Genomic DNA, 25,223 nt, shown 5'->3' with positions numbered 1-25,223 from the left:
CGCTCTACCATATAGACCCCAGGCTGACAGATTTCATCTACACAGATACATTACAGACTGTTTTACTGACATAGGGTTGTGAATAAGCTGCAGTACCAGAAACTACCCATAAACAAGTGTGGCACTGTTTAATTGTCATCCATGACCTTGCCTCATCAATGGTTCAACCCTGTCAATGATATGTCCAGGACTGTATCTATGTAGTAAGCTTGGTTCTGGTACTGTATATAGTAAGCTTAGTTCTTGTACTGTATCTGTGTAGTAAGCTTGGCTCTTGTACTGTATCTATGTAGTAAGCTTGGTTCTTGTACTGTATCTGTGTAGTAAGCTTGGTTCTTGTACTGTATCGGTGTAGTAATCCTGTTTCTTGTACTGTATCGGTGTAATAATCCTGTTTCTTGTACTGTATCGGTGTAATAATCCTGTTTCTTGTACTGTATCGGTGTAATAATCCTGTTTCTTGTACTGTATCGGTGTAATAATCCTGTTTCTTGTACTGTATCGGTGTAGTAACCCTGTTTCTTGTACTGTATCTATGTAGTAATCCTGTTTCTATGTAGTAACCCTGTTTCTTGTACTGTATCGGTGTAATAATCCTGTTTCTTGTACTGTATCGGTGTAGTAACCCTGTTTCTTGTACTGTTTCTATGTAGTAACCCTGTTTCTTGTACTGTATCGGTGTAGTAAGCTTGGTTCTTGTATTGTATCTGTGTAGTAACCCTGTTTCTTGTACTGTATCGGTGTAGTAAGCTTGGTTCTTGTACTCTACCTATGTCGATATCATTCCTATACTTATTGGTTCCATGCTGATCTAAACGTCTAATCTCTACTCACAGAATAGGGCTGGAAATTTCAGAGCAACCAATAATTGGGCAGGTCACAGGTAATGCCATTAATTCCTGCATTTTTAACCCATTCTTTGCCAAACCTCTTTGAAAATCCCGTATATCTGAAGCTGTGCAACTAACATTGATTTCTTCCATTTTTTTTTAATTAAAGCCACAACCATCAGTAGTGAGAAGTAAGGGATTCCTACAAGAGTGACAGCTGCCAGGTGATGTGTATGCCAGTAAACTATCCTTCCCATGTTTGTAGAGTCTGAGGGTTGTGTCCTTGAGTCATTAATGAACCATAATTGTTATCTGCGTTACACCCGCTTGCAATAAACAGGTCAGTCCAGTCCGGTTGATTTATCGCTTGCTCCCATTTTATTTAAGGATCTCTAGTACAAAAGGGTGAATTCTGGGAATGTCGGTTGTTGGAAAACCCATTTAATGCCCCACGTGGTGTAAATGCCGCAGTTTGTCCGTGGCAGAAACGCCGTGGAAAAGAATGCGGCATTTCGCAGTCACAGGAAAATGGATGGGATTCTAGCGAATCTCATCCTTACTTTACGGAAAAATACACTCCGCAGACACGCTGCGATTTCCAAACCAGTCGCAGTTTTGGAAATTACAGCATGTCCATTATATTTACAGAAATGCTGGTGCTTTCCCCATAGGTATAATGGAAGCAGAAAGCCCACAGAAGAAACATGCGATGTGAGAAAAACCGCATTGTGTTGCCGCTGCGGTGGGGCTTAGCCTAATGGATTATCCAGGATCTGAAATACATGGCTGCTTTATTTTGGAATGAGCCCCGGCTCCCCTTGTTAGCTCCATATCATTCATTTACGCAAACTCTTCAAAAAGCAGATTGTCAGGGGTCCCAGGTGTAGGACCTCTCATCTAATATTATTATATGGTCAATATCATAGTCCCAGAAAACCCACATAGACCTAAGCCTCAGATAACGGCATGGTTGATGGTGCCAGTAATGGGCAGGATAGCTAGGGAGGGAGCAAAGCATTATGGTAGTTGTAGGCTAGAAGTACAGGAAGCTGCACCATGTAAACAAATGCAGACGATGCCAGGAGCTCCCAGAGAAAGCCAGAAATCACTTAAAACACTGTAACAGGTATTGGGGTGCACTTGTTAACCCATTAATAGCACTAACAGACTTTTTTTAAAAATATATATTTTTGCCCGCAAAATCCCTTTAAGGCTAAGGCCCCACGGGCCATAATCACAGCGCTAAAGCGCTGCGGAAAGAACCGTGGTGTGAACGCACTGTGGTTCTTTCCGCAGCGCTTTCAACAGAAAGTTTGCGGAGTTTTCCTCTGCGGACTTTCTCTTCCCATTATATCTATGGGAAAGCCACCAGGGTTTCCATAGATATAATTGACATGCTGCGATTTGAAAAGCCGCAACGGCAGCGTGTCCACACTGCGATTTCTTCCGCAAAGTGGGCATGGTATTCACATGAATCCCATCCCCTTTGCTTGCACAGGGGGGTGACACAGCGCTGGCTTACAGCTAATAACCTTTGCTTGCACTGTAAAACGCCACGATTTTTCCCGCAACGTCTCCGCTTGCCCGCAGCATTTACGTCCCGTGCAACGTAAAGGTATTTTGGGACGTAAGGTATTTTTTGATGCGTTCTCTTGAGCCAAAGCCAGAAATGGTTCCTTCAGGAAGAAGAATAAGGGTGCATTCACACTGAGTAAACGCTAGCTTATTTTGTAGAGTAAAATTACACTTGTAAATTTTGCTATCCCATTGACTTCAATGACATTTTACAGGCGTATTTTTACAGGCGTATTTTTTACAGGCGTATTTTTACACTTGTAAAAAAATATCATTGAAGTCAATGGGATAGCAAAATTTACAAGTGTAATTTTACTCTACAAAATAAGCTAGCGTTTACTCAGTGTGAATGCACCCTTACAAGTCGCTGCTTTACATTCCCTTTGATTATCTTTCTGGCTTTGTTTCATTCCTGTATACTGTGATTCCAGGCCATAAACTGACTTCCATACTGTCCTTGCACTCCTATATATAGTAGTGTCCTTGCACTACTGCCCCTGTCCTTGCACTCCTATATACCACACATATATGAATGTCTTCACAAGTAAATGAGAAGATCTTCCTCTTTAGAAGAATAAATATTCCCCGCCTTGGCTGCAGCGTGATCTAGAGAATGATAAGGTCACCTCTGACACTGATATAAGTATATACTGTCTCCGTATCTCGCCGTCTATACTTATCCTGTGTATATTGGACGTTCCCAGAGAAGTTTCGGAGTCTGCCATTACTGTGACTTTAATAACAGCTTGTGTCGGTGCAAAGCCAAACACAGAAGGAAGGAGGAGTGATCAGGCAGGCGCTGTAAGGAGCTGCACTGTGTGAAGGCTGGTCTTGTGTCTGAACAGAGCCCTGGGGCGGGGAGTGGATAGGAAATGCTGCCCTGTGTATTGTGGTAGTAGTATGGAGGGATCTGACAGGCAGCCTGAGAGGTAAGAGCAGGGAGCCTTCACGTTACCAAGCTGTGCACTTGTTGTCGCTGTCTGCTGATGGCTTACGCACTGGACCCTGACAATGGCCTAGATATTGTTTGGCACAAGAGCAGACGATCTTCACATTATGGGGTTGTTGTAAACTAATGAATGTCTATTACTGGTAGCAGATGTACCCATCATGGGGTCCTGTGTAACAATAGGGCCCCGAACACTTGGGCTCCTTACCTTCAGGGCCTTAGGTTGGATTAAAACAGCTGCAATACATCCGAATTATCCAGATTGTATTCCAGCCAAATAATCCTGTCCCAAGTGTGTGTTATCATAGATCCCAATGGTGCTGTTAGTGAGGGCCGTTACACTTGCCCTGCAAAGGAGTTTTTGGCTGTAATGCAATCCCTAAAGCACTGACATACTGTATTACAGCCATGTGATTTTAGCCTTTGGTATCAAGCGACACTTGGAAAATAATGCTATAAGGCTAGGCTGACATTACTGACACAATGTCTGTTGTCCTGATCCATCTGAGTATCAGAACAATGGAAATTATGGGCCACACTCCAAGCAAAGTAGTGCTGTATGATGCTAAGCGTCCCTTCTTCCCTGGGCTCTGCCGTCCTCTATATAGTGTGGGACCGTATAGCCGCAGGGACTCCTAGCATTATACATCACTAAATTCCACTGCATCGGCCCTTGATTGGGTATGGGGTCTATATTCTGATATACACACTGGATTTTGTGACTTGTATTATCTTATGTGCTTATTAAGGCTGAGGCCCCACATTGCAGATATGCAGCTTTTACTGTTTTTTTTGTAGCCAAAGCCAAGAATGACTACAAAAGGAATAGGAAAGACATACGAAACACTTAGGGCCCCTTCACACAGCGTAAGTGCGCCGCTCATGTATACATGTATCCAAGCGCGGCACTTCAAAACAGAGCCCATTGATTTCTATGGGAAGCGTGCGTATATGCTGATGTATACGTGTCTAAATGAGCGGTGCGCTTACGCCGTGTGAAGGGGCCCTTATACGTCTTCCTTCTGTTCAAGCCACTCCTGGCTTTGGCTCAAAAAAGCACAGCAAAATCTGCAGAAAAAATCTGAGTTTCAGCTTAAGGGTCCATTCACACAGAGGAAAATGGTGAGTGAATTTGATGTGGAATTTCAGTGCTGAAAAAAAGACTCCCATTGACTTCAATGGGTTCCTTTTTCTGCTAGCCCAAAAACCCCATCTGCACCCGGCCTTAAGCCACCCTTAGGAAAACGTTCATGGCAGATTCTGCATGGTGGGTCCCATTATTATATCCACTATGTGAACTTCCCCTTAATGATGGCGTATGTAAGTGTCATATGGTGAAGTATTGCAGGTGACATTGCTACAGATGTGATTGTGCTGTGAGTGCTATGATGTGGCATGTGTGTCAGTCCTGTGGACTATTACTATTAGAGTTGTTATGCGCTCTGTACGGTTTTATAGTTTCATGCCTATAAGTGAATCAGCCATGAAAGATTTGTGATTCACTAAATGCAGAATATTGTTCAATCACAGGCCAGGTCTGAGTGACTCTACATTACTATTAGTAGTATTGGTAGCCATATGTATTAGTAGTAATATTGTTAGTAGTATTAGTATATATTAGTATGATTATAAGTTGTAGTGATTATTAGTAGTTATTATTATTATTATTATTAGTAGTAGTATGTATTATTACCATTATTATTATTCTTTTCCTATATGTTTCTTGACTAGTTTTCTTTGTATCCTGAGCCTGTCTCTGATACTATAGAGGTAATTACAGGATTGCCCTCAGTGTTACCCCATAGGGGACATGATATTTGATGTCTACTATCTGTATACCGCTCCTGTGATTTTGGATGAAGTGGTGGAGCTCAGGCCTGTTAGAATTGTTTCTCACATCTGATGCTTTTTGGGGGGGTTTTATCTCCTTTTGACTTTTTCAACCATTTTACTAACAAAAAAAATACAATTCTGAAAAAAATGTTAAAAAAACATTTAACAGAAATCCAGCTGAAATCCCACGTGGCCATTCCCTAACATCCCTATATACTTCCCTGTATACATCCCTGTATACTTCCTTGTATATACATCCCTATATACGTCCATGTATACATCCCTATATATGTCCCTATATACTTCCCTGTATACTTCCCTGTATATACCCCTATATACTTCCCTGTATACATCCCTATATATGTCCCTATATACATCCCTATATACGTCCATGTATACTTCCCTGTATACACCCCTATATACTTCCCTGTATACACCCCTATATACTTCCCTGTATACATCCCTATATACGTCCATGTATACATCCCTATATATGTCCCTATATACTTCCCTGTATACATCCCTGTATACTTCCCTGTATATACCCCTATATACTTCCCTGTATACATCCCTATATATGTCCCTATATACATCCCTATATACGTCCATGTATACTTCCCTGTATACACCCCTATGTACTTCCCTGTATACATCCCTATATACGTCCATGTATACATCCCTATATACTTCCTTGTATACTTCCCTATATACACCCCTGTATACATCCCTGTATACATCCCTATATACTTCCCTGTATACTTCCCTGTATATACCCCTATATACTTCCCTGTATACATCCCTATATATGTCCCTATATACATCCCTATATACGTCCATGTATACTTCCCTGTATACACCCCTATATACTTCCCTGTATACATCCCTATATACGTCCATGTATACATCCCTATATACTTCCTTGTATACTTCCCTATATACACCCCTGTATACATCCCTGTATACATCCCTATATACTTCCCTGTATACTTCCCTGTATATACCCCTATATACTTCCCTGTATACATCCCTATATATGTCCCTATATACATCCCTATATACGTCCATGTATACTTCCCTGTATACACCCCTATATACTTCCCTGTATACATCCCTATATATGTCCCTATATACTTCCCTGTATACACCCCTATATACTTCCCTGTATACACCCCTATATACTTCCCTGTATACATCCCTATATACGTCCATGTATACATCCCTATATATGTCCCTATATACTTCCCTGTATACATCCCTGTATACTTCCCTGTATATACCCCTATATACTTCCCTGTATACATCCCTATATATGTCCCTATATACATCCCTATATACGTCCATGTATACTTCCCTGTATACACCCCTATGTACTTCCCTGTATACATCCCTATATACGTCCATGTATACATCCCTATATACTTCCTTGTATACTTCCCTATATACACCCCTGTATACATCCCTGTATACATCCCTATATACTTCCCTGTATACTTCCCTGTATATACCCCTATATACTTCCCTGTATACATCCCTATATATGTCCCTATATACATCCCTATATACGTCCATGTATACTTCCCTGTATACACCCCTATATACTTCCCTGTATACATCCCTATATACGTCCATGTATACATCCCTATATACTTCCTTGTATACTTCCCTATATACACCCCTGTATACATCCCTGTATACATCCCTATATACTTCCCTGTATACTTCCCTGTATATACCCCTATATACTTCCCTGTATACATCCCTATATATGTCCCTATATACATCCCTATATACGTCCATGTATACTTCCCTGTATACACCCCTATATACTTCCCTGTATACATCCCTATATATGTCCCTATATACTTCCCTGTATACATCCCTATATACTTCCCTGTATACACCCCTATATACTTCCTTGTATACTTCCCTATATACACCCCTGTATACATCCCTATATACTTCCCATACTTTTCTCAGTTGCTGTGGTTTTGCACAGTAATAAAATACATGGACACAAACTTACATACATGTCCGGATAAAGGGTTTGTTTGTTTTTTTAAAGTATTTTTTATACTGATGACTATACATAGGGTAGACCAACAGTATGGGATTAGTGGGGTCCGGCCACATACATAAGTTGTTCTTGCAGCCTCCCAGAGCCGAACGTTGTTTTCTCGGACAGGGAGGGGGCACCGGTGCTCCTATATAAGTCACATGTCAGTCTGTGTATGATATATTCTCCCCTCTATTCTCTGCTACACCGGCTGCTGAACGTGCCCCATACCTTGTCTAGGGGTCAGTAACCCTCTTTAATGCCAGTAGTAGTCCGTATGTCCTGGAATACTGGGGATAGGTCATAAATATGAATATGAGATTTGTGGCCAGACCATCCCTTCCACTAGGCCTTGTGCAGTTCTTGTGACTTGTAGGATTGCGCTAAGTCTCTGACCACTCCCTGACTCTTATAACCTAATTGTGGCCCCTATAATGTTCCCTTTTATATTCACCAGCTGTATAATGTGCACGTTGCGGCTATTTGTTCCGCTGCCGCCGCCGCTGTATAAGGCGAGCTCAGCAATGTGAGACTGAACGAGATATTGTTTATTAGCCCTCGCAGCGCTCTGCAGGCCACAACTATTTTCACAGCAGGATCTTAAGAGTTACGTCCTAGTAATATTCCTCACAGGTTCCTGCCGATGCCGTGTGCTCTCGTCCTGATGTCTGCGGGTTCTGGGCCTCATTATGGTTATTAAAGGTTTATAGTAAGAGCCCATCAGCTTTATCACACACGGCAGCACTTCCACCAATGGGAATATCGTCTTATTTGTTCCCATGTTCCTTCTCTTACATAACCGTCATCTTATGTGTGTAACATGTATGACTTACCAGTGTACCGACAGATAAACTGGGGGGGGAGCCAGGAGCCTTAGGGGGCCCACAAGGTGCTGCTCCCCAATAGGACACGACCAGTTCAATGCGTTATATTATTATACAGGTTATATACGAGTATACATGTATGAGAAGGGCCAGCACATTTACATGACAAGAACTGGGGCGAGAAAAATGGCCTTTTATTCTGAAAATGGAGATCTTTAATAGTGACCTCTCTGTCCTCAGAGGCTGACCCTGCAGAGACTGACCCTACAGAGGCTGACCCTACAGAGGCTGACCCTACAGAGGCTGACCCTACAGAGGCTGACCGTACAGTGCCTGACCCTACAGTGCCTGACCCTACAGAGACTGACCACCCTACAGAGGCTGACCACCCTACAGTGCCTGACCCTACAGTGCCTGACCCTACAGAGGCTGACCACCCTACAGGGACTGACTCTACAGAGACTGACCCTACAGAGACTGACCCTACAGAGGCTGACCCTACAGAGACTGACCCTACAGAGACTGACCCTACAGAGGCTGACCCTACAGAGACTGACCACCCTGCAGTGGCTGACCCTACAGAGGCTGACCCTACAGAGGCTGACCCTACAGAGACTGACCCTACAGAGACTGACCACCCTACAGAGACTGACCACCCTACAGAGACTGACCACCCTACAGAGACTGACCACCCTACAGAGGCTGACCCTACAGAGGCTGACCCTACAGAGACTGACCCTACAGTGACTGACCACCCTACAGTGATTGACCCACCTTGAGGCGAAATTAACATTGGGAACCCTATTTTGGGACAAAAGATTGACTCTGACGGATCACGTTTAAGCCAAAAATGGTCCGCCCTGTCTTAATTTTGGGACAGCTTGACAAGGTCCTCACTGCTCACATAGAAACTCCATTGTAAGACTTGAAAGGGGAAGAACCCTTAGACTGACCCTACAATGACCGACCACCCTACAGTGATTGACCCTACAGAGACTGGCCCCGTTCTCTATTACACATTGGTATCTGATGAACATTTTAAAGGGAACCTTCGGCCGCCTAAATATGGATTAAACCCCAGCACCTTCCAATGATATTTTAGTCCGGATACACCTATCCCCCCTCCCATTTAGATCAGCTCCATTATGACCTGCCCTTAGGCTTTCGTAGAGAACAGTGATATAATCCTTAATCTCTGGGCGCTATACCACCAGATTATGTGACCTAGACCCCCATTATTATGCTGTCTTCTCTATATTATAGTCTGATAATATTCCCATTCTCGGGGTCTCTGCACCCTCATTTTGTCATGTCTTGATGTCCAGAAGGGTCTTTGCCGCGCCCATAGGGTGTGACTGCCTGAGAATTTTTGTCTCACACTCTATGGGCCATTTGCATGGACTCCTTTGGCAAGTATTCCCAAAGTTCATCTGTTACCTCTGCCCCCCTTGTGGTGACATCATTGGTCAGATTGGGATTTCCTAGCATCCAGCCGGTCTTATGTCTGGGTCACCTACACCCGATATGGAGTCTTCAGAAAAAAAAAAAATGTGACCCTGGGGTAAGTTTTTCTTCTTGGGTACCCTATGGCGGGCACCATTATTGGGGGCCACTGGCTGCCACCACCCACTAAGGTACTGTGCGTCTGGTACTGCCCCAAGCGAGGCCGTCCACCCCATCCCATAGATAACACACTATATGTCACTGGGGTTTGTGACGCCTGCTGTCTGTACATAGTGATATGTGGGTTACTTTAGGAGACGTCTTAATCCTTCTGATTGTAAACAGGCGATTACTGAACCTTGCGGTTTCCATGGAAATTGCTTATTTAATTTTTGAATGACTCTATTATAGAAGCACCCACCAGGCGTGAAATCCGGCTAGGCATTATCCATTATGGTGAGCAGCCGCTAATAAACCCAGAGACTTCTATACATCACCATCTCAGGTTTTGTTCCTTTGAATGCGGCTCATGTCACTCCCTAGTAAGAGCCGCGTCGCTGAGCAAATGTTCCTAAACATCTGCCGAGTAGTAAAACCTGAAGAGTTCTCCTTCCTTTACAAGTCCTGGGCGCACCTACACTGTGTATTGTACTGGGAAATAAGTAGAAAATGGAATTTATTCATCTTTTCCCAGAACACACACAAAAAAATGATCCAATCAGTGTTATTGTAATGGCCGGGCACAGACGGAGCGCCGCGGATCTCCCAGCAAGTACCGGTCTGGTGTGATCATCTCCTCCCATAGTCGTGTCCCAGACTGCACCTGAATATAGAAAAAGAGGAAAACATGGCGTCACATCAGTGATACAGTACCCACATCCAAACAAATCCAGTACCCACATCCATACAGAGTGATCATGGACCTCATTATCTGCATGAGGGTTCAACCTGGCCCACGCCCAGACAATAGTCTACACCCTGCCAAACCACCTGCACCTACACAGGCCTGACCCCACCACTACATTGCTCCCCACCAGTCATTGCCTTTGGGGTGCAGATTAAGTTTGGTAATATTTGTTACCGTTTCTAGGCAGTGATTATAGTGTGTGCACCCTGGTGGGCTCCTCTCCACCCCCAGACTGACTGTATACTGCTGCATTATATCAGAGCTTTAAGCATTGGGCTGTTTTGCACCCTGGATAAGCCTGGGGGGTTGTTTATGCTGTACCGCTGCATTCTTAGAAAGACGCCTTTTATTTAATTTACTGTAACTGTATTAAAGCTGGAACATTCGAGTCACTGGTCACAATTACAGACGGTCCTGGCACTACGTCATATGACAAGCATGTACATCACATATTTACATCAGGATATTATCATTTATCTCCAATTATCCTCACGGAGAAAAGTAACTGAAAGTTATAGTAACCAATACAATAATATCAGGATCAATGATGTGATAATGTAATGTACTCAGCGGAGCTCTGCAGAGAGAAGGGCACAAATCAGACGTCAAGTCCTTCAAGGGACACTCCAGACAGAGCTAATTCTCAGTGTTATACCTGGTGCAGGGCCTGAGGAGGTGGCGCATCATAAAGGGAGTCAAAAAGCAGCAAAGAGAAAATTAACAAAGTTATGCAAACAAAATAATTAAAATCTAATGAAATTTGGGGTGACCTTTGCCCTTTGCCTTCTTCTTGGTACTTGCAGACAGTTTTTGGCAGGGAGGTTGTTCCCGCCGCCATCTTGGAGAACTAAGCCCAGGTCTTCTGTGGATGTTGCTTGTCCAGTCCGTCCTGTCTCTTTATGTCCTCCCAGACAGACTGGAGGATGATGAGATCAGGGCGATATCTATGGGGGCGGGATCATCACTTCCAGGACTCCTCCTCCAAAGGGCAAAGGTCACACCAAATATTGATGGGATTTACATCTTTATCCATTTCATTTTGTTAATTGTTAACCCTTCTGTTTCTGAAAGTATTCTTACTGTGCAGCATTTGTACACCCTATGCCTAACACTTTTGCACAGCACTATAGCTTTTCTGGGAGTGTTGCCTTAAAATGCTGCTTTGGGGTAAAGGTCAAGGTCGAGCTGGTACATGGGGGGGGGGGAATGAGCGACACTGCTAAATAAGAGTCTTGGCTTACAGCTGTTATTCCTCGTGATCCAAACAGTCAGTGACCGCTGTAAGAGGAGTCTCCCTTGTTGGCTGCCATTCCAGATTGTGTCTTGGTCACATTGTATGTTCCTCACTGACACAGAGTTACTGGTTAGATTGTCATTTTCAGCAATTCATCCAAAAGGAATAACCAAAGTTCCGGATTTTACCAAACTTTTAGGGAAATTGAGCACAAATTAGATTTCCTGATCTGTGATCACTATGGCCTGTCTCACCTTACATGTGATGGTCATTAATAAAGTATATCATCATCATAATAATATATAGAATTTATTTTAAGTCTCTCTAGAAGTTTCCCTTCTGTCTATTATAGCGGGTTCTATTAATAAGGGCTCACGTAGGCACTTCTTGCTTGCGATGTCCCGTGATACCCCTGAATGTAGAGACCCCAGACCCCCTTTCTAGGGCACAGTGAGGTGCTGAGATTCATCATGTGTCTGGAGAAGCTTGTGATATTAGACAACTTCTCTAACCCCTGTTCCTATAAGTTCCAACTACAATGGTAGCCTTCAATGGACTTCCAGGGTTCATCTTAATTCCGTGCCTGATTGTCGGCCATTTAGCTAATGGGCTCTTTTATTAACGCCCTGTTTTAGACTTTCACACAGCAGTATGTATAAGGAAGTCTATGGACGGTTCTATAGGTGACACTTTTCCCTTGTGTCTATCACTGGATGACGCCCAGAGCAGTCGCCCACATTGCCAACATCACACCCACTGATGGAGGGCCAATGGCTGCCCAATGTTGCAGGTCAAACCGGTCTCATTCACGTCGCTGCACTGTCATTGAGCCACCGTGGGTGGATGGAGTTTTCTAGTGTGTGCTTGCCATAATAACATGTATTTATATGCTAACTAAGTGCACAAAGGGCTTTTGGAGTGAGCCGGCAGATTCCCATGATGCACATATGGATGTGATGGTTAAAGCTGCAATCCCCTAATATACTGGCAGGATGGTGCTGCAAATCCAGGCCTTTTCTAAATGAATATATTATCTGCACAGATTGTATAATTTGTTGTTGGCTTTGGAGGGGATTAGAGGCTTCTGGTGCAGAACCCCCATAGACTTAGCACTTATACCGCAGCACTTTGTATGTTACTGATCACTCTCTAACAAGGACTAATACAATACAATGGGATTTTAATAGATTTATTATTTCTCTTCCTTCAAGGAATTGCTGCCATTAGAGACTCCCGTTTGGATACGGCCGGAAGGGAACCGACATGGCCAGTCCCGAAACTGCTGGAGGAGAGAAAATGCAGGAATTTCAGAAGCAGATAAACTCCGTCATGAGGACCATCAATAGTAACTCCAAGGTCCTTCTGCTTTCATGTCTATGTGGTTGTAGAGTTATTGCTGAATATTTCTATTCATATCTCTAACAATCAGAGAGCAGAGACTTATTGTAAGCGGATCCATTGTCATCAGACCTCATACACAGCCGTGCCCTGCGCACCCAGGCCTTACAGACTTCATTTACTGCTGGCAAGGCTTTGTCCATCTCCGTAATTACACAGATATTCTGGCGTTTACGGGAGAATCCGTCCTATATACAGAGACTGTATGACTCACGGAATGTGAGTGTAATAAACTGACTTTACCTCTGTGTTATATACCGGACACATGGACTATGGTGGTCCTGTGTATGAGCCCTGACATTGTCTAATCTGTACTATAGAGGTGCACAATTTATTTAGTAGCAATTAAAGGGATATTACGAAGGGTGCGGCCACATGATGTGGAGCTGACACACCCAATATATAACAAGGTAGCCAGAAAATCTGACATCTCTTAGTATTCTGTACATGCAATCTCATAGAGTCCCGGTCCAGCACTTCTATTGTAAGTCCTAGAACTAATTATAATGTAGACTTTATAGGGCAGGGAAATCGCTGAGTATACGCTCTCTAGCCTGATATAGTTGTAATGTAACATAAAATGGGTCATCTCTAGCAGAGCAGCGTATGTACTCGGCTGATAGCTTATTGCACAGAGTTCATTTCTTTTAGTGCAGGGTTCACTGATTTGGAGTTTCTGCCGGTCCAGCACCCCTCCGAGCTCCCATACTCCTAAAAATATACTGTACTGTATATTAAAAGCAAACCCCTACAGCCATGCTCTCTGCAGTTTCCACTTTTGTCCTTTGGCTTGAATGTAGTTATTTTGTGTAATGTCCTGTGAGGTCCCTTTGGTTACCCTTAACCCTTTCCCTGCAATGCAATAATTGCTTGTGTATCAAACAAAGTAGTCAGGCAGTTTTTCAACCGGAAAAACACGCTCGGACAAACACACATGCATGCAATATAGCACCATTGTAATAAAATGTCACATACTCAGAGATATACTCTCGGTAGACATCTGACTGTCTTGGTAAAGGGGAACACAACCTCTAAACTTGGTTCCACCACCTGACCGTCTTAGGCAAAACTTACATAACTTTTGGACCTCTGATACACATATGAAATACAGGTATGACATATATCACCCTGAGCATGCTATATGTGTATACTGTATCACTGTGCGCCATTAATTGAACATTTAAATCAGCTTTGTCACCTACATATTCTACTCTACTATATATAGCATAGTCTGGGGACTCATCTGCTCTCCTGCTAGCCAAAATGGTAGAAGACAATGCTATGTGGCTAATAAGTGTGGTCTGATCACTGGACTCCCTGCCCACGGGGAACAGCCTAATGGTCTTCCTGAGCCAGATGGGAATGAGCGTGCCCATGATGATAATGAAGGATCTGAGAATGGGAAGATTTGTGGCTGCAGGTTACAAATCACATATAACTTTACTGGGGAGATAGTGCGGTAAGGTAACCAACAGCTTATGGGCAATGGAGGTGCAATTACAACAGTGGGGTGCACTGTGAGTATTGGACGAGCCTGATGGATCCAGTAGTCTGGACTGGAATCACTAACTCTCTTACTGACAGCCAGTCATTTACTTGCTCAGTGCCCGGGTGCCCCGTCCACCCTGTGTCTCAGGCAGGGGCAGAACCCTGAGGCTCCTGGTCCACATATCCTCGGACACTCAGTGTGGCACTTTCTCTATTATAGGGCGCTCTACATATTCCCTATCTCAGTTGCAGATGTCCAGGCTCTCTTTATATCCTTCCTCCATAGAACCTTTGAGAAGACATGGCCACTTATACAGTCCTATGAAAACGTTTGGGCACCCCTATTAATCTTAATCATTTTTAGTTCTAAATATTTTGGTGTTTGCAGCAGCCATTTCAGTTTGATATATCTAATAACTGATGGACACAGTAATATTTCAGGATTGAAATGAGGTTTATTGTACTAACAGAAAATGTGCAATATGCATTAAACCAAAATTTGACCGGTGCAAAAATATGGGCACCTCAACAGAAAAGTGACATTAATATTTAGTACATCCTCCTTTTGCAAAGATAACAGCCTCTAGTCGCTTCCTGTAGCTTTTAATCAGTTCCTGGATCCTGGATAAAGGTATTTTGGACAAACAATTCAAGTTCAGTTAAGTTAGATGGTCGCCGAGCATGGACAGCCCGCTTCAAATCATCCCACAGATGGTCAATGATATTCAGGTCTGGGGACTGGGATGGCCATTCCAGAACATTGTCATTGTTCCTCTGCATGAATGCCTGAGGATTTGGAGCGGTGTTTTGGATCATTGTCTTGCTGAAATATCCATCCCCGGCGTAACTTCAACTTCGTCACTGATTCTTGAACATTATTCTCAAGAATCTGCTGATACTGAGTGGAATCCATGCGACCCTCAACTTTAACAAGATTCCCGATGCCGGCATTGGCCACACAGCCCCAAAGCATGATGGAACCTCCACCAAATTTTACAGTGGGTAGCATGTGTTTTTCTTGGAATGCTGTTTCTTTTTGGACGCCATGCATAACGCCTTTTTTTATAACCAAACAACTCAATCTTTGTTTCCAAAATGAAGCTGCCTTGTCCAAATGTGCTTTTTCATACCTCAGGCAACTCTATTTGTGGCGTACGTGCAGAAACGGCTTCTTTCTCATCACTCTCCCATACAGCTTCTATTTGTGCAAAGTGCGCTGTATAGTTGACCGATGCACAGTGACACCATCTGCAGCAAGATGATGCTGCAGCTCTTTGGAGGTGTCTGTGGATTGTCCTTGACTCTTCTCACCATTCTTCTTCTCTGCCTTTCTGATATTTTTCTTGGCCTGCCACTTCTGGGCTTAACAAGAACTGTCCCTGTGCTCTTCCATTTCCTTACTATGTTCCTCACAGTGGAAACTGACAGGTTAAATCTCTGAGACAACGTTTTGTATCCTTCCCCTGAACAACTATGTTGAACAATCTTTGTTTTCAGATCATTTGAGAGCGGGCTGTCCATGTTCGGCGACCATCAAACTTAACTGAACTTGAATTGTTTTGTAGAAAGAAATGGTCCAAAATACCTTCATCCAGGATCCAGGAACTGATTAAAAGCTACAGGAAGCGACTAGAGGCTGTTATCTTTGCAAAAGGAGGATCTACTAAATATTAATGTCACTTTTCTGTTGAGGTGCCCATATTTTTGCACCGGTCAAATTTTGGTTTAATGCATATTGCACATTTTCTGTTAGTACAATAAACCTCATTTCAATCCTGAAATATTACTGTGTCCATCAGTTATTAGATATATCAAACTGAAATGGCTGCTGCAAACACCAAAATATTTAGAACTAAAAATGATTAAGATTAATAGGGGTGCCCAAACTTTTTCATAGGACTGTATACTGGACTCTACCAGCAGGCTAGTTCCCCTTTAAGATAACGATTTGTTTTCATATAGGACTCCATATACTGTATAAGGTATTAGATGTACTATTACTACTGTACTGTTACTAGTAATTATACAATTCTTGTCCACAAGAAGAGCTTTGCCCTTTAAGGGGTTTAAGGTGAAGTCAAGTAGATGGAATCGTCTTCATTTAGAAGAAAACGACTACAGCCATAATCTAGAAAGCGTTGTATCTGTAGTATAGGAGACAGACGGGTCATTCTAATGATTATTGTAATTTATCAGGGGATGCTATGGAAAGATCTGTAGAGGATATTGGTTCCCTTTGATAATCAGCAGCAGTAGTTCCAGTATCCCAGTCACAATCCAATCTCCTCCGATGATCTCAGGCGCCGTAATTTAAGTAGATTTTAAACAGAATGATAAAAAAAAATCAGAAATGTGCAAATGAACAAACAAGGAGGGAAGCCAAGAGGTGAGATGAGCTCGGCCTGGAGAGACCCATCATGGCATTCATGTCTAAATCGGGATACCCCCTCCCCTTTACAATAGAGACTGAATTTCTGCTGTATATCTGTGAGTTTGTGGCTCTCATGATGTTACTTTGTGTATAACTTGTCATTGTTAGGCAAATCCCCATAAAAAATGCATGAGATGGAAACAAGCAGCTTAAAGGAGCCCTCCGCATAGAAGAGGCACAAAATAATCACATCTCTCTGTATCTTCTCCTCTCCTTAGATTATGGCTTGTCACGCTCTGCTTTTGCCTCCAGGGGGCACTATACATTACACCCCGCTGCTGATGAACCTCCCTGATGCCATGTCCTGACTTTCTCCAGAATTGGGAGGTTCTGTGCGGCCCCCTGATCTCTGCGGGGGTTGCATTATAGCCACATCCACACCTGGATACGAGGACTACAGTCCTATTATTCTGCAGTTCAGTGGTTGTCCCTGGACAAGCCACCGATCTGTATTCCCAGAGATTCCCTGTAAAGTTCCTGCTATATGTTTTATTGCCTGTAATGATAAAAGGATTTCTCTTTCCTACATTTCTCCTCTATTGTTGTAGGTGGTCGCCTTTATGAACTCCCCTGTTGGGCAGTATTTGGATGAGCGCCCCTTCCTGTCCCTCTCTCTCCTGGTTTTTATTGCATTGTCTGCTGTCCCGGTCGGCCTGTTTCTGACTGTAATTGCAGGAACGGCAGTGACCGCCTGCCTCGGGCTGATAATATTAGAAGGTAAGAGACATATGTATTGTGTATTTTGTGATCACTTTATAGGGGAGGCTTCTTGTATACATCATTGTATTGTAGCTATAGGGAGTATATAGCATAAGTGTGCTCACAGCTGTGACCGGACCAAGAAACCGAGAGGACAACAAGTCACCCTGAACATAGACGGCCTGACATTCTTTCATCTCCTTTCTGACGTCCATTGCTGTATCAAAAATCACAAATTTTAGGACAAATATGATGTATGTCAAAATGTGTAACTTTTCTCCTGAGAATCTGCTGGAAATGTTTCAGTCGCTTACACGCAGTTGTTTACTAATGTGGTGATATAAAAGTCTTCTTGTCTCCTCCGACCCCAGCGCACCTTCTCATTGATATTCTTCTTCCCGGTCCGCTTCCTTACATCTGGTTTCGCCGTTTTTAAGGCCTTGTAGGTGACAGATGTCGTCCGCGGTGATAAGCCGCTCGCCGTATAATTATATATTCAGTAGTTTCACAGATTCTCCATATGTTTCATACACATATTAATCCTCATCAAACAGCACAGAAATCCTTTACAATCTAAGAAGAAAGTTTGTGAATTTTTTTTATGCATTTTATAGTTGTTTTTTAATTTTTTAGGAAAAATATACAAAATTGAGAAGAGAAGATGTGTATAGTCATAGGAAGTGAATGTGTGCGGGTCAAGAGATGAAGCTGTAGTATATACTGTATATGTGTGTAATATTTGTGCCCAACATTGGAGAAAAAAGAGTCCAAATGTTATACCGTCATCTATTGCTACTATACAGTACAAGAGGTTCTTAGTATTGATCCACTGGACACTTCACAGAGAAGAAGGTTTTGTTTTTTTTTTGTTTTTTTTGGTAGAGTTGGAAGGGACCTCAAGGGCCATCGGGTCCAACCCCCTGCGAGTGCAGGTCTTCCTAAATCATCCCAGCTATATGTTTCTCCAGATTCCGCTTGCAGATTTCCATTGATGGAGCGCCCACCACCTCCTGTGGCAGCCTATTCCACTCTCTCACTCCCCTCACTGTCAGAAAGTTTTTCCTAATGTCTAATCTGTATCTCTTTCCCTGTAGTTTCATCCCATTGCTTCTTGTACTTCCTTGTGCTAATGAGAATAGGGGAGATCCCTCTGCACTGTGACTACCTTTCAGATATTTGTAGACTGCTATTAAATCTCCCCTCAGCCTTCTCTTCTGCAAACTAAACAATCCCAGTTCTTTTAGCCGCTCCTCATAGGACATGGTTTGCAGACCTTCCACCATTTTGGTTGCTCTTCTCTGGACTTGCTCCAATATATCGATGTCTTTCTTGAATTGAGGCGCCCAGAACTGTACACAGTATTCCAGTTAGAAGAGACTCCCGAGTCATTGCATTCTTGTTATCTTCCCGTTGTACCCTGCCCGTTGTACCCTGCCCGTTCTACACTGCACATTATACACGGGGGTTGTGTATCCAGTATATCTGCACATACACAGCTCTGATAACTCTACTATAACCAGCTCGGATCATCCCTTGACCAGCTTAGATTCTCTTCCTCCACAAGTCCACCATGCTGCTTCCAATTCAGAGATCTCAGAAACCAACAAGGCAGTGAATGGGAAGGAGACTTGTTTTGTGTCAGGTTAAGTGTCAGGGCCGCTGATAGCAAACAATCGGATTGTGTCTAATATTTTTGTAGAGACCTCTGACAAAGGGGTTGCTTAATATTTCTCTGGCCTATCCTCAGCCCCCTGGATCGGTCCCCTGTACTGAGCTGCTGCAGTGGCGGCCACACATGTAGGATACGTCATGAATGCACAAACTGCAGGTGTATGACATTGTATCGGCTGGATTAGACGGATACTGATGGATTTTATCCTTTATGGAAACCATTGTTCTTCTCTGGTACCACACAGAGGTTCTTACACAGCTCTGTATATTTCGGTATTGTTTTCAAAATCCAAAGGAACATAATACAATTTTTTGGCACAATGAATGCTGGGCAAAAGAAGAAAGAAGAACTGCACAATTATACTACAGAACATCAGTAGGAGCCTCCATAGGCCACATTATCCCTGTATTCCAGCTTTATACGGCTCAGAGCTGATTCACAGTCCTATCAGTGTATAAGCCCTTATGTACCAAGACAATATATCCTTACATGACACAAGTCTAAATAAAGTAGTGAGTCCAGGTACATAACAAATATCCGGGACCTGATGTAAAGCCTTGGTTTGTACTAAACAGATTAAGATGAATGAAATTCATTAGAATTCTGCACATTGCGTTCATACAATTCTTTTGGGATCCCAACACAAGTGACGGCAGTGCCTGGACGGGCTTGTGGTTAATGCCGCGCTGTATAATGGCGACTCCTCGTTGTCCTTACGTTACCTGCCCTGATTTCTCCCCGTCACTATTCCGGTCACTTTGTATACTTCTATATCCCAGTAAATAAGAGTCTCTGTATATCCTGAGCTCCTTGGATACTTGACGTGTAGACTTCTTTATTATCTGCGCTGCCTCTCGTATACAAATAACACAATTTTCCTTCATTATTATTTCCGCGCTTCGCTACATGACATTTTTACTTGCTCCGCCAAGCTTATACAGATTTCTTCTCATTTATTCTTCATATTTTATGTTGTTTGGTCCAACCATAAAAACTACAGTGAGAATTCACAGGTAAATCTGTCAAATTGTAAAAATTCTGCTTTCTAGTTACAATATATTATTTTCTGGGCAGGCTAGGGTGCGGAATATCAGAGGGGTATTCCAGGGAAACGCAGCAATGACCTATAATACTTAGAATGAGCCATCAATGATTGGTGAGGGCCTGAGCCTCACAAATGGGGCTGAGACCACTAAGCAGGCCTGGCGGATTATCATTACATGTAGCTGTGCCTGGATCTGTAGCTCAGTCTCAATCAAGAGAGTGCATTGCCCCCTTAGTTTTGCAGACTGAAGCGAGTCCCAGCTGTTGGACCGAACTTCTCAATGGCCAATCCTAATATTAGGTCATCAAAGTGTTTTCTCGTATAAACTTCTCCAGGCCTTGTTCACCTTGTGTATTTTGCTCAGTATTTGATATCGGGAGTGGCTCAGAACACTTTACAATCCATCCTTGGCTGATGACCAAATTACTGACGTGATAGTGGGTGTGAAGTTTACCTAAACTCTTGCATGGATATCCACTTTACAGATGGGTGGGCTCGTGTATAATGCAGGGAAGCTGAGGCTCCTGAGAGGGGGTCACTTCAAACAGATTATAAACCTTAGAGCAGTGGTCCTGGTGTCATATTATAGCTGGTAGGTTTGATAATACCTGAGATATAACTATACAGTGATCCTTCCTCCTTAGCTTCAGCTTCCCTGCGTTATACAAGAGCCCGACCATCGGCACTGCGGTGATAAGTGCCGTCCAGATCTCTGCTGTCCGTAGTAAGTAGATCTCCGTGCAGGGTGTCACAGAAAGGAGCTAAAATTCATTAATTACATTGTATTACAGCATTTATTATTGAAACAAAGGCTGCCAGAAAACTAAACGTAGTTGAAGGTCTCCATGCACTTTAAACGGTTTGTACTGAAGGCCATAGTGTTGAGCCCATATATGCTATGTATATGGAGCCTGGCTCTGTATACTGAGTAGTGGTCACTGCTTCGTGCGATATTATAGATCAGACGCCATTTGTTTGATTGGGAAAGATCTCTACTGATGTCGATCAGACTTCTCACCACAATCTATTGGATCTATGTCACGGTTTTTACATTTTGTCATTGTGATCTGATTTTCTCTCTGGGTTTTGCTTTGTTAGGTATTGTTATCGCCGTGTGCGGTGTGGCCTTGCTCTGTGTCTTATGTGGCCTTGTCATCCTGTCGTTTGGAGTGTCGGGAGTCCTCAGCCTCTGCTACTTGGCAATATCTAGTATATTAAATTACTTGCACACGTCCAGGTAAGAACAGTCATGGAATGAAATGTTATTTGCTCTGAAGTCCAATGTTCTGGTGACAGAACCCGCACACCTAAGAGAAAGCTATAAGGTAATAAACCTATAGGAGAAGACGCTTGGGGTGAGCGTAACAGCAAGGATAGCAATGAGCCCGTATGGTAGAACTCCGAGTCCATACAACACCGCAATAAGACCTAAAGGGGCCCCAGCGGAGGGAAGATCCAAGAACCAATGCCAACATAGAAGGTGTAAGAAATGAAACAGACACTTGAGCGAGGAAGTATGAACTATTCTCCCATAGACTTATAGACCCGATCTATTTCACATATCTCCATAAATATTGGATATAAAGCAAAACAATTGCCAGAAAAGTCTCCTAAACCTTCTAGAACAATCTAAAGATCACAAAGCAAAAGTCCATCTAAAAGATCCATGAGATGAATTGAATAAAATGTTCCGTATGTATCTGCGTTTATATGGAATGATCTGCGCTTGGATAGTCAGGGACCGGCCCAGAAACCTTCTTATTACTTTGGGGGGTTTCTCAAGTGCACGAGGTTTATGGAAAGCGTTGGGGTCTGTACAGATGACATCGACAGCTCTCTGTAAGCAATATGTCTTTTTTCATATTCCCTAAAATGGAATAAAATTGGTTTTGCGATGATACTGTGTATAGGAAGACCCCAGAGGTTCCCCTGATATCGACACTCTTCTAGGAGAACTATCTGATGGTATTAGGGATGAACGTTCTGTTCCCATACTAATAAGATTGGAGACTTGCTCTTCACAATTGATTTTTCTTATAAATGTAGTATTGGTGCGCCCGAGAGAGTAGAGCGGTTATGTGCGCCCGCCAGTAATCATAGCGTCGTCTATAATCTGAGGTATCCAATCTACCATATCCAAAATGAAAAATCACATTCAAATTTAGAAAAAAAAAACACATTTTAATTTGCATTGTGGAATATATTACTCTCCTTAGAAGATGTGATTTATCTGTACAAGATGCAAATGTCACCAAGACAGACTGCGCGCGCTATCCTCTTTTCCCATGGTCTTAGGAGTGGGAGCTTATTCGGGGGTCTTGTCATTCAGGATGTGTTTTGGGGGTTTAGTCAATATGATCGCCCCATAAAATGTCAGAGGTCGATCTCCTATGTATTACTAACCCAAAGCTGTATACACTAACCCAAAGCTATATACACCCCCAATGTGGGACTATTAAAGGATTATTTTATCTTATCTTACCAACATGACATAGTGACTCAATGCAATGGAAATAATGACAACTAGGCAAAAGTCTTGATGAAGAATATTCTGCAGAGATTGGCCAACCCCAAGGGATTTCTACCATTACTTTCAGTGCATAGAGTAACATAATAAGTAATAAATTCTATACCGATCCATTATCACTTGTGTTCTGACCGTTTCTTCGAGCCGCTCATGGTTGGATGTCATTGTCACGTCAGAGTTCTTCCTAACCCAGTGATCTGATGTCCCAACATGTGACCACGGCATCCAACCAATGGCTATAGCTGTGACGCGCTCACACTGCTGAGATCCCTGCCGCTGCCTGTGAATGGGGCTGAGCTGTAATACCCAGCCAAGCCCCTGTAATATGTATAGCAAGGAAGCCCTCGCCCAGACACCTAATCTGCGGAGTCCTGGGTGTCAGACCGTCCCTCCTAAAGATGGGTCACCGTTATATAGGCCCCAGTAAACCCCTGTAGTCCGTTATTTTGCTGATTATTTGATAATAAAGGATATTTTTTATATTTACCTGTATACTGTGGATGGGAACGACATTTGTGATATTGCTGAAAGTTCCTTATTATTTCGTGTTATCTCCCGTCTTCTTCATCCCTAATCTCCGATATTCGCCTCTAATCCTCTTTGTGCACACACTAGATGTATCACAAGCCTCCCATCTATATACTGTATCCAGGGGAAATGTATTTGTTCAGTCTTCCATTTGTAGCGCGAGGTGATTTGGCATTTAATCTAGTATTAGCTTGTCAGGGGTAGTCACAGTGTGACGCCTCATAGTGCGCAGGGCGCCGCCAACCTCTGCTTGGGAGTTTACCGTATTCTTACAGCAAGTATTCCAGGAAAGCGAACGTCTTGCAGAATAAATCCTCTGGGCTCTATTTACTTTCACTCGGTGGGAGACCTTTGTCACATTCTGCGGAAACATTCGCCTTCCTATTGGTAGACATGGCGGTGAGTAAGTCGCCCGTATCTCTCTCCAAAGTGCTTATTACTGACATTTACAGCTGATCTTAGAAGCAAAAGAAACCCTGGAATTTAGAAGTAAAAATAGATTTAGTTAAATGTTAATTATTGCCTAATAATATTTGTTTCTTGATTGTGGCATTTATGTTTTTTTTCGATATGATTTTATTAAAGGCTTTCTGGCTTTGAACAATTGTTTTTTGTTACAATTTCTTCTTGAATCGGTGACACCAAGGGTTAAATTGTAATCTGTGGGGGAATCCTAGAGGTGTTCAGTTTCCCTATAGCACCTCCGCAGGTGGAATAAAGTATTGCACCATATCTTAGTTATAGGAATTTTATTGAATAGGTGATCCCACATTTTTATCCTTTCTTTCAGGGCCACACTTGCCTATAGACACTGCTTGGTATCTCAGATCAGCTCCATTAACATGAGTCGAGGTGCACTATTAGACACAACCTATGAACCAGAGCGGTGCCCTTTCTTTTATATGTCTAATCCTGGACAACCCCTTTAATGACGACCTTTCATGACTTTACCAACATCTTGCATTCTCCAATTGATGCCACAATAGATTCCAGCACAGTTGGCATTGCTTCTCTAGCCCTCTCCATTCCTGAGCAGTCAATGCTGTTATTTACATCACCCAATAGGCCATCGGGTGGGGGGTCCTGGGCTGGAGCCAGTAGTCAGGGACCACCCACCTCACAACAGTGTAATTGTGCTGAAATTAACAGAACTGATTGCTTGGGAATGGTGGGGGCTGCAGAAAATATTCCTACTTTGCCAGAATCAGTGGAACGCCCCCTATTGGAGGATGCAAAGAGGTGGTGGAGGTGGTGAAAGGTCCTCCTTTAAGGTGAATATATAGATGGCCTTGAATTCTTCTTTTTAGCTACTCCAGGTTTGCCATAGAGTAACACGTCTTCTAAACCTTCATCTAGATTGTTATCTGGAGCCCGGCCCCTGACTCCTCCAGACTCGCAAGCTGAAGACTCTCATAGAAGGAGGAAAGTTTCCAAGGACAGCACTCACGTGGACTAGAAGATCTGCTCCTTCTGCACATGTGGCCTTTTCCGTCTATGGACTGACTGTTACATGAATAGTAATGTGTTTACGCCTTCACATATGCACTTAGATTTGTGTCGTGTTACATGGAGCTCATCACATTTACTATAGAAATCAATCATCCAAACTCATTCACTGCAACACATCATAACTATATCTGACACCCGCTGGTATACGGATGCACAAGTGTGCTCCTGTATACAATGCAAGGGCCTTGTGTATAATATGTCATTGTCTGTCGGGATCCCGTCTCTGTTACATGTTTTGCCGTAAGCCTTCATTTGTTCAGTAAATATTTGATGCTATA

At 43.0% G+C, this 25,223-nt stretch overlaps 1 protein-coding gene across 1 annotated transcript; it reads left to right on the top strand.

Moving 5' to 3' along the window:
* The first annotated feature begins 3,208 nt into the window (after nucleotides 1-3,208).
* LDAF1 (lipid droplet assembly factor 1) lies at nucleotides 3,209-25,223 on the top strand. Its single transcript, XM_075285716.1, has 5 exons — nucleotides 3,209-3,334; nucleotides 12,860-13,004; nucleotides 17,514-17,682; nucleotides 21,480-21,618; nucleotides 24,793-25,223. The coding sequence occupies exons 2-5, from the start codon at nucleotides 12,912-12,914 to the stop codon at nucleotides 24,890-24,892; spliced, it is 501 nt and encodes a 166-aa protein (XP_075141817.1). The 5' UTR covers nucleotides 3,209-3,334; nucleotides 12,860-12,911; the 3' UTR covers nucleotides 24,893-25,223.

The sequence above is a fragment of the Leptodactylus fuscus genome, chromosome 8, assembly GCF_031893055.1.
Source record: "Leptodactylus fuscus isolate aLepFus1 chromosome 8, aLepFus1.hap2, whole genome shotgun sequence".
Classification (NCBI taxonomy): Eukaryota; Metazoa; Chordata; class Amphibia; order Anura; family Leptodactylidae; genus Leptodactylus; species Leptodactylus fuscus.
The sequence above is the reverse complement of the archived record's forward strand: the minus strand, read 5'-3'. Positions and strand labels throughout refer to the sequence as shown.

Coding starts and splice junctions, on each gene's coding strand:
- LDAF1 (XM_075285716.1), top strand. CDS start 12,912: ATGGCCAGTCCCGAAACTGCTGGAGGAGAGAAAATGCAGGAATTTCAG. Junction 13,005..17,513: donor CCATCAATAGTAACTCCAAG/GTCCTTCTGCTT, acceptor CTATTGTTGTAG/GTGGTCGCCTTTATGAACTC. Junction 21,619..24,792: donor AATTACTTGCACACGTCCAG/GTAAGAACAGTC, acceptor ACCTTCATCTAG/ATTGTTATCTGGAGCCCGGC.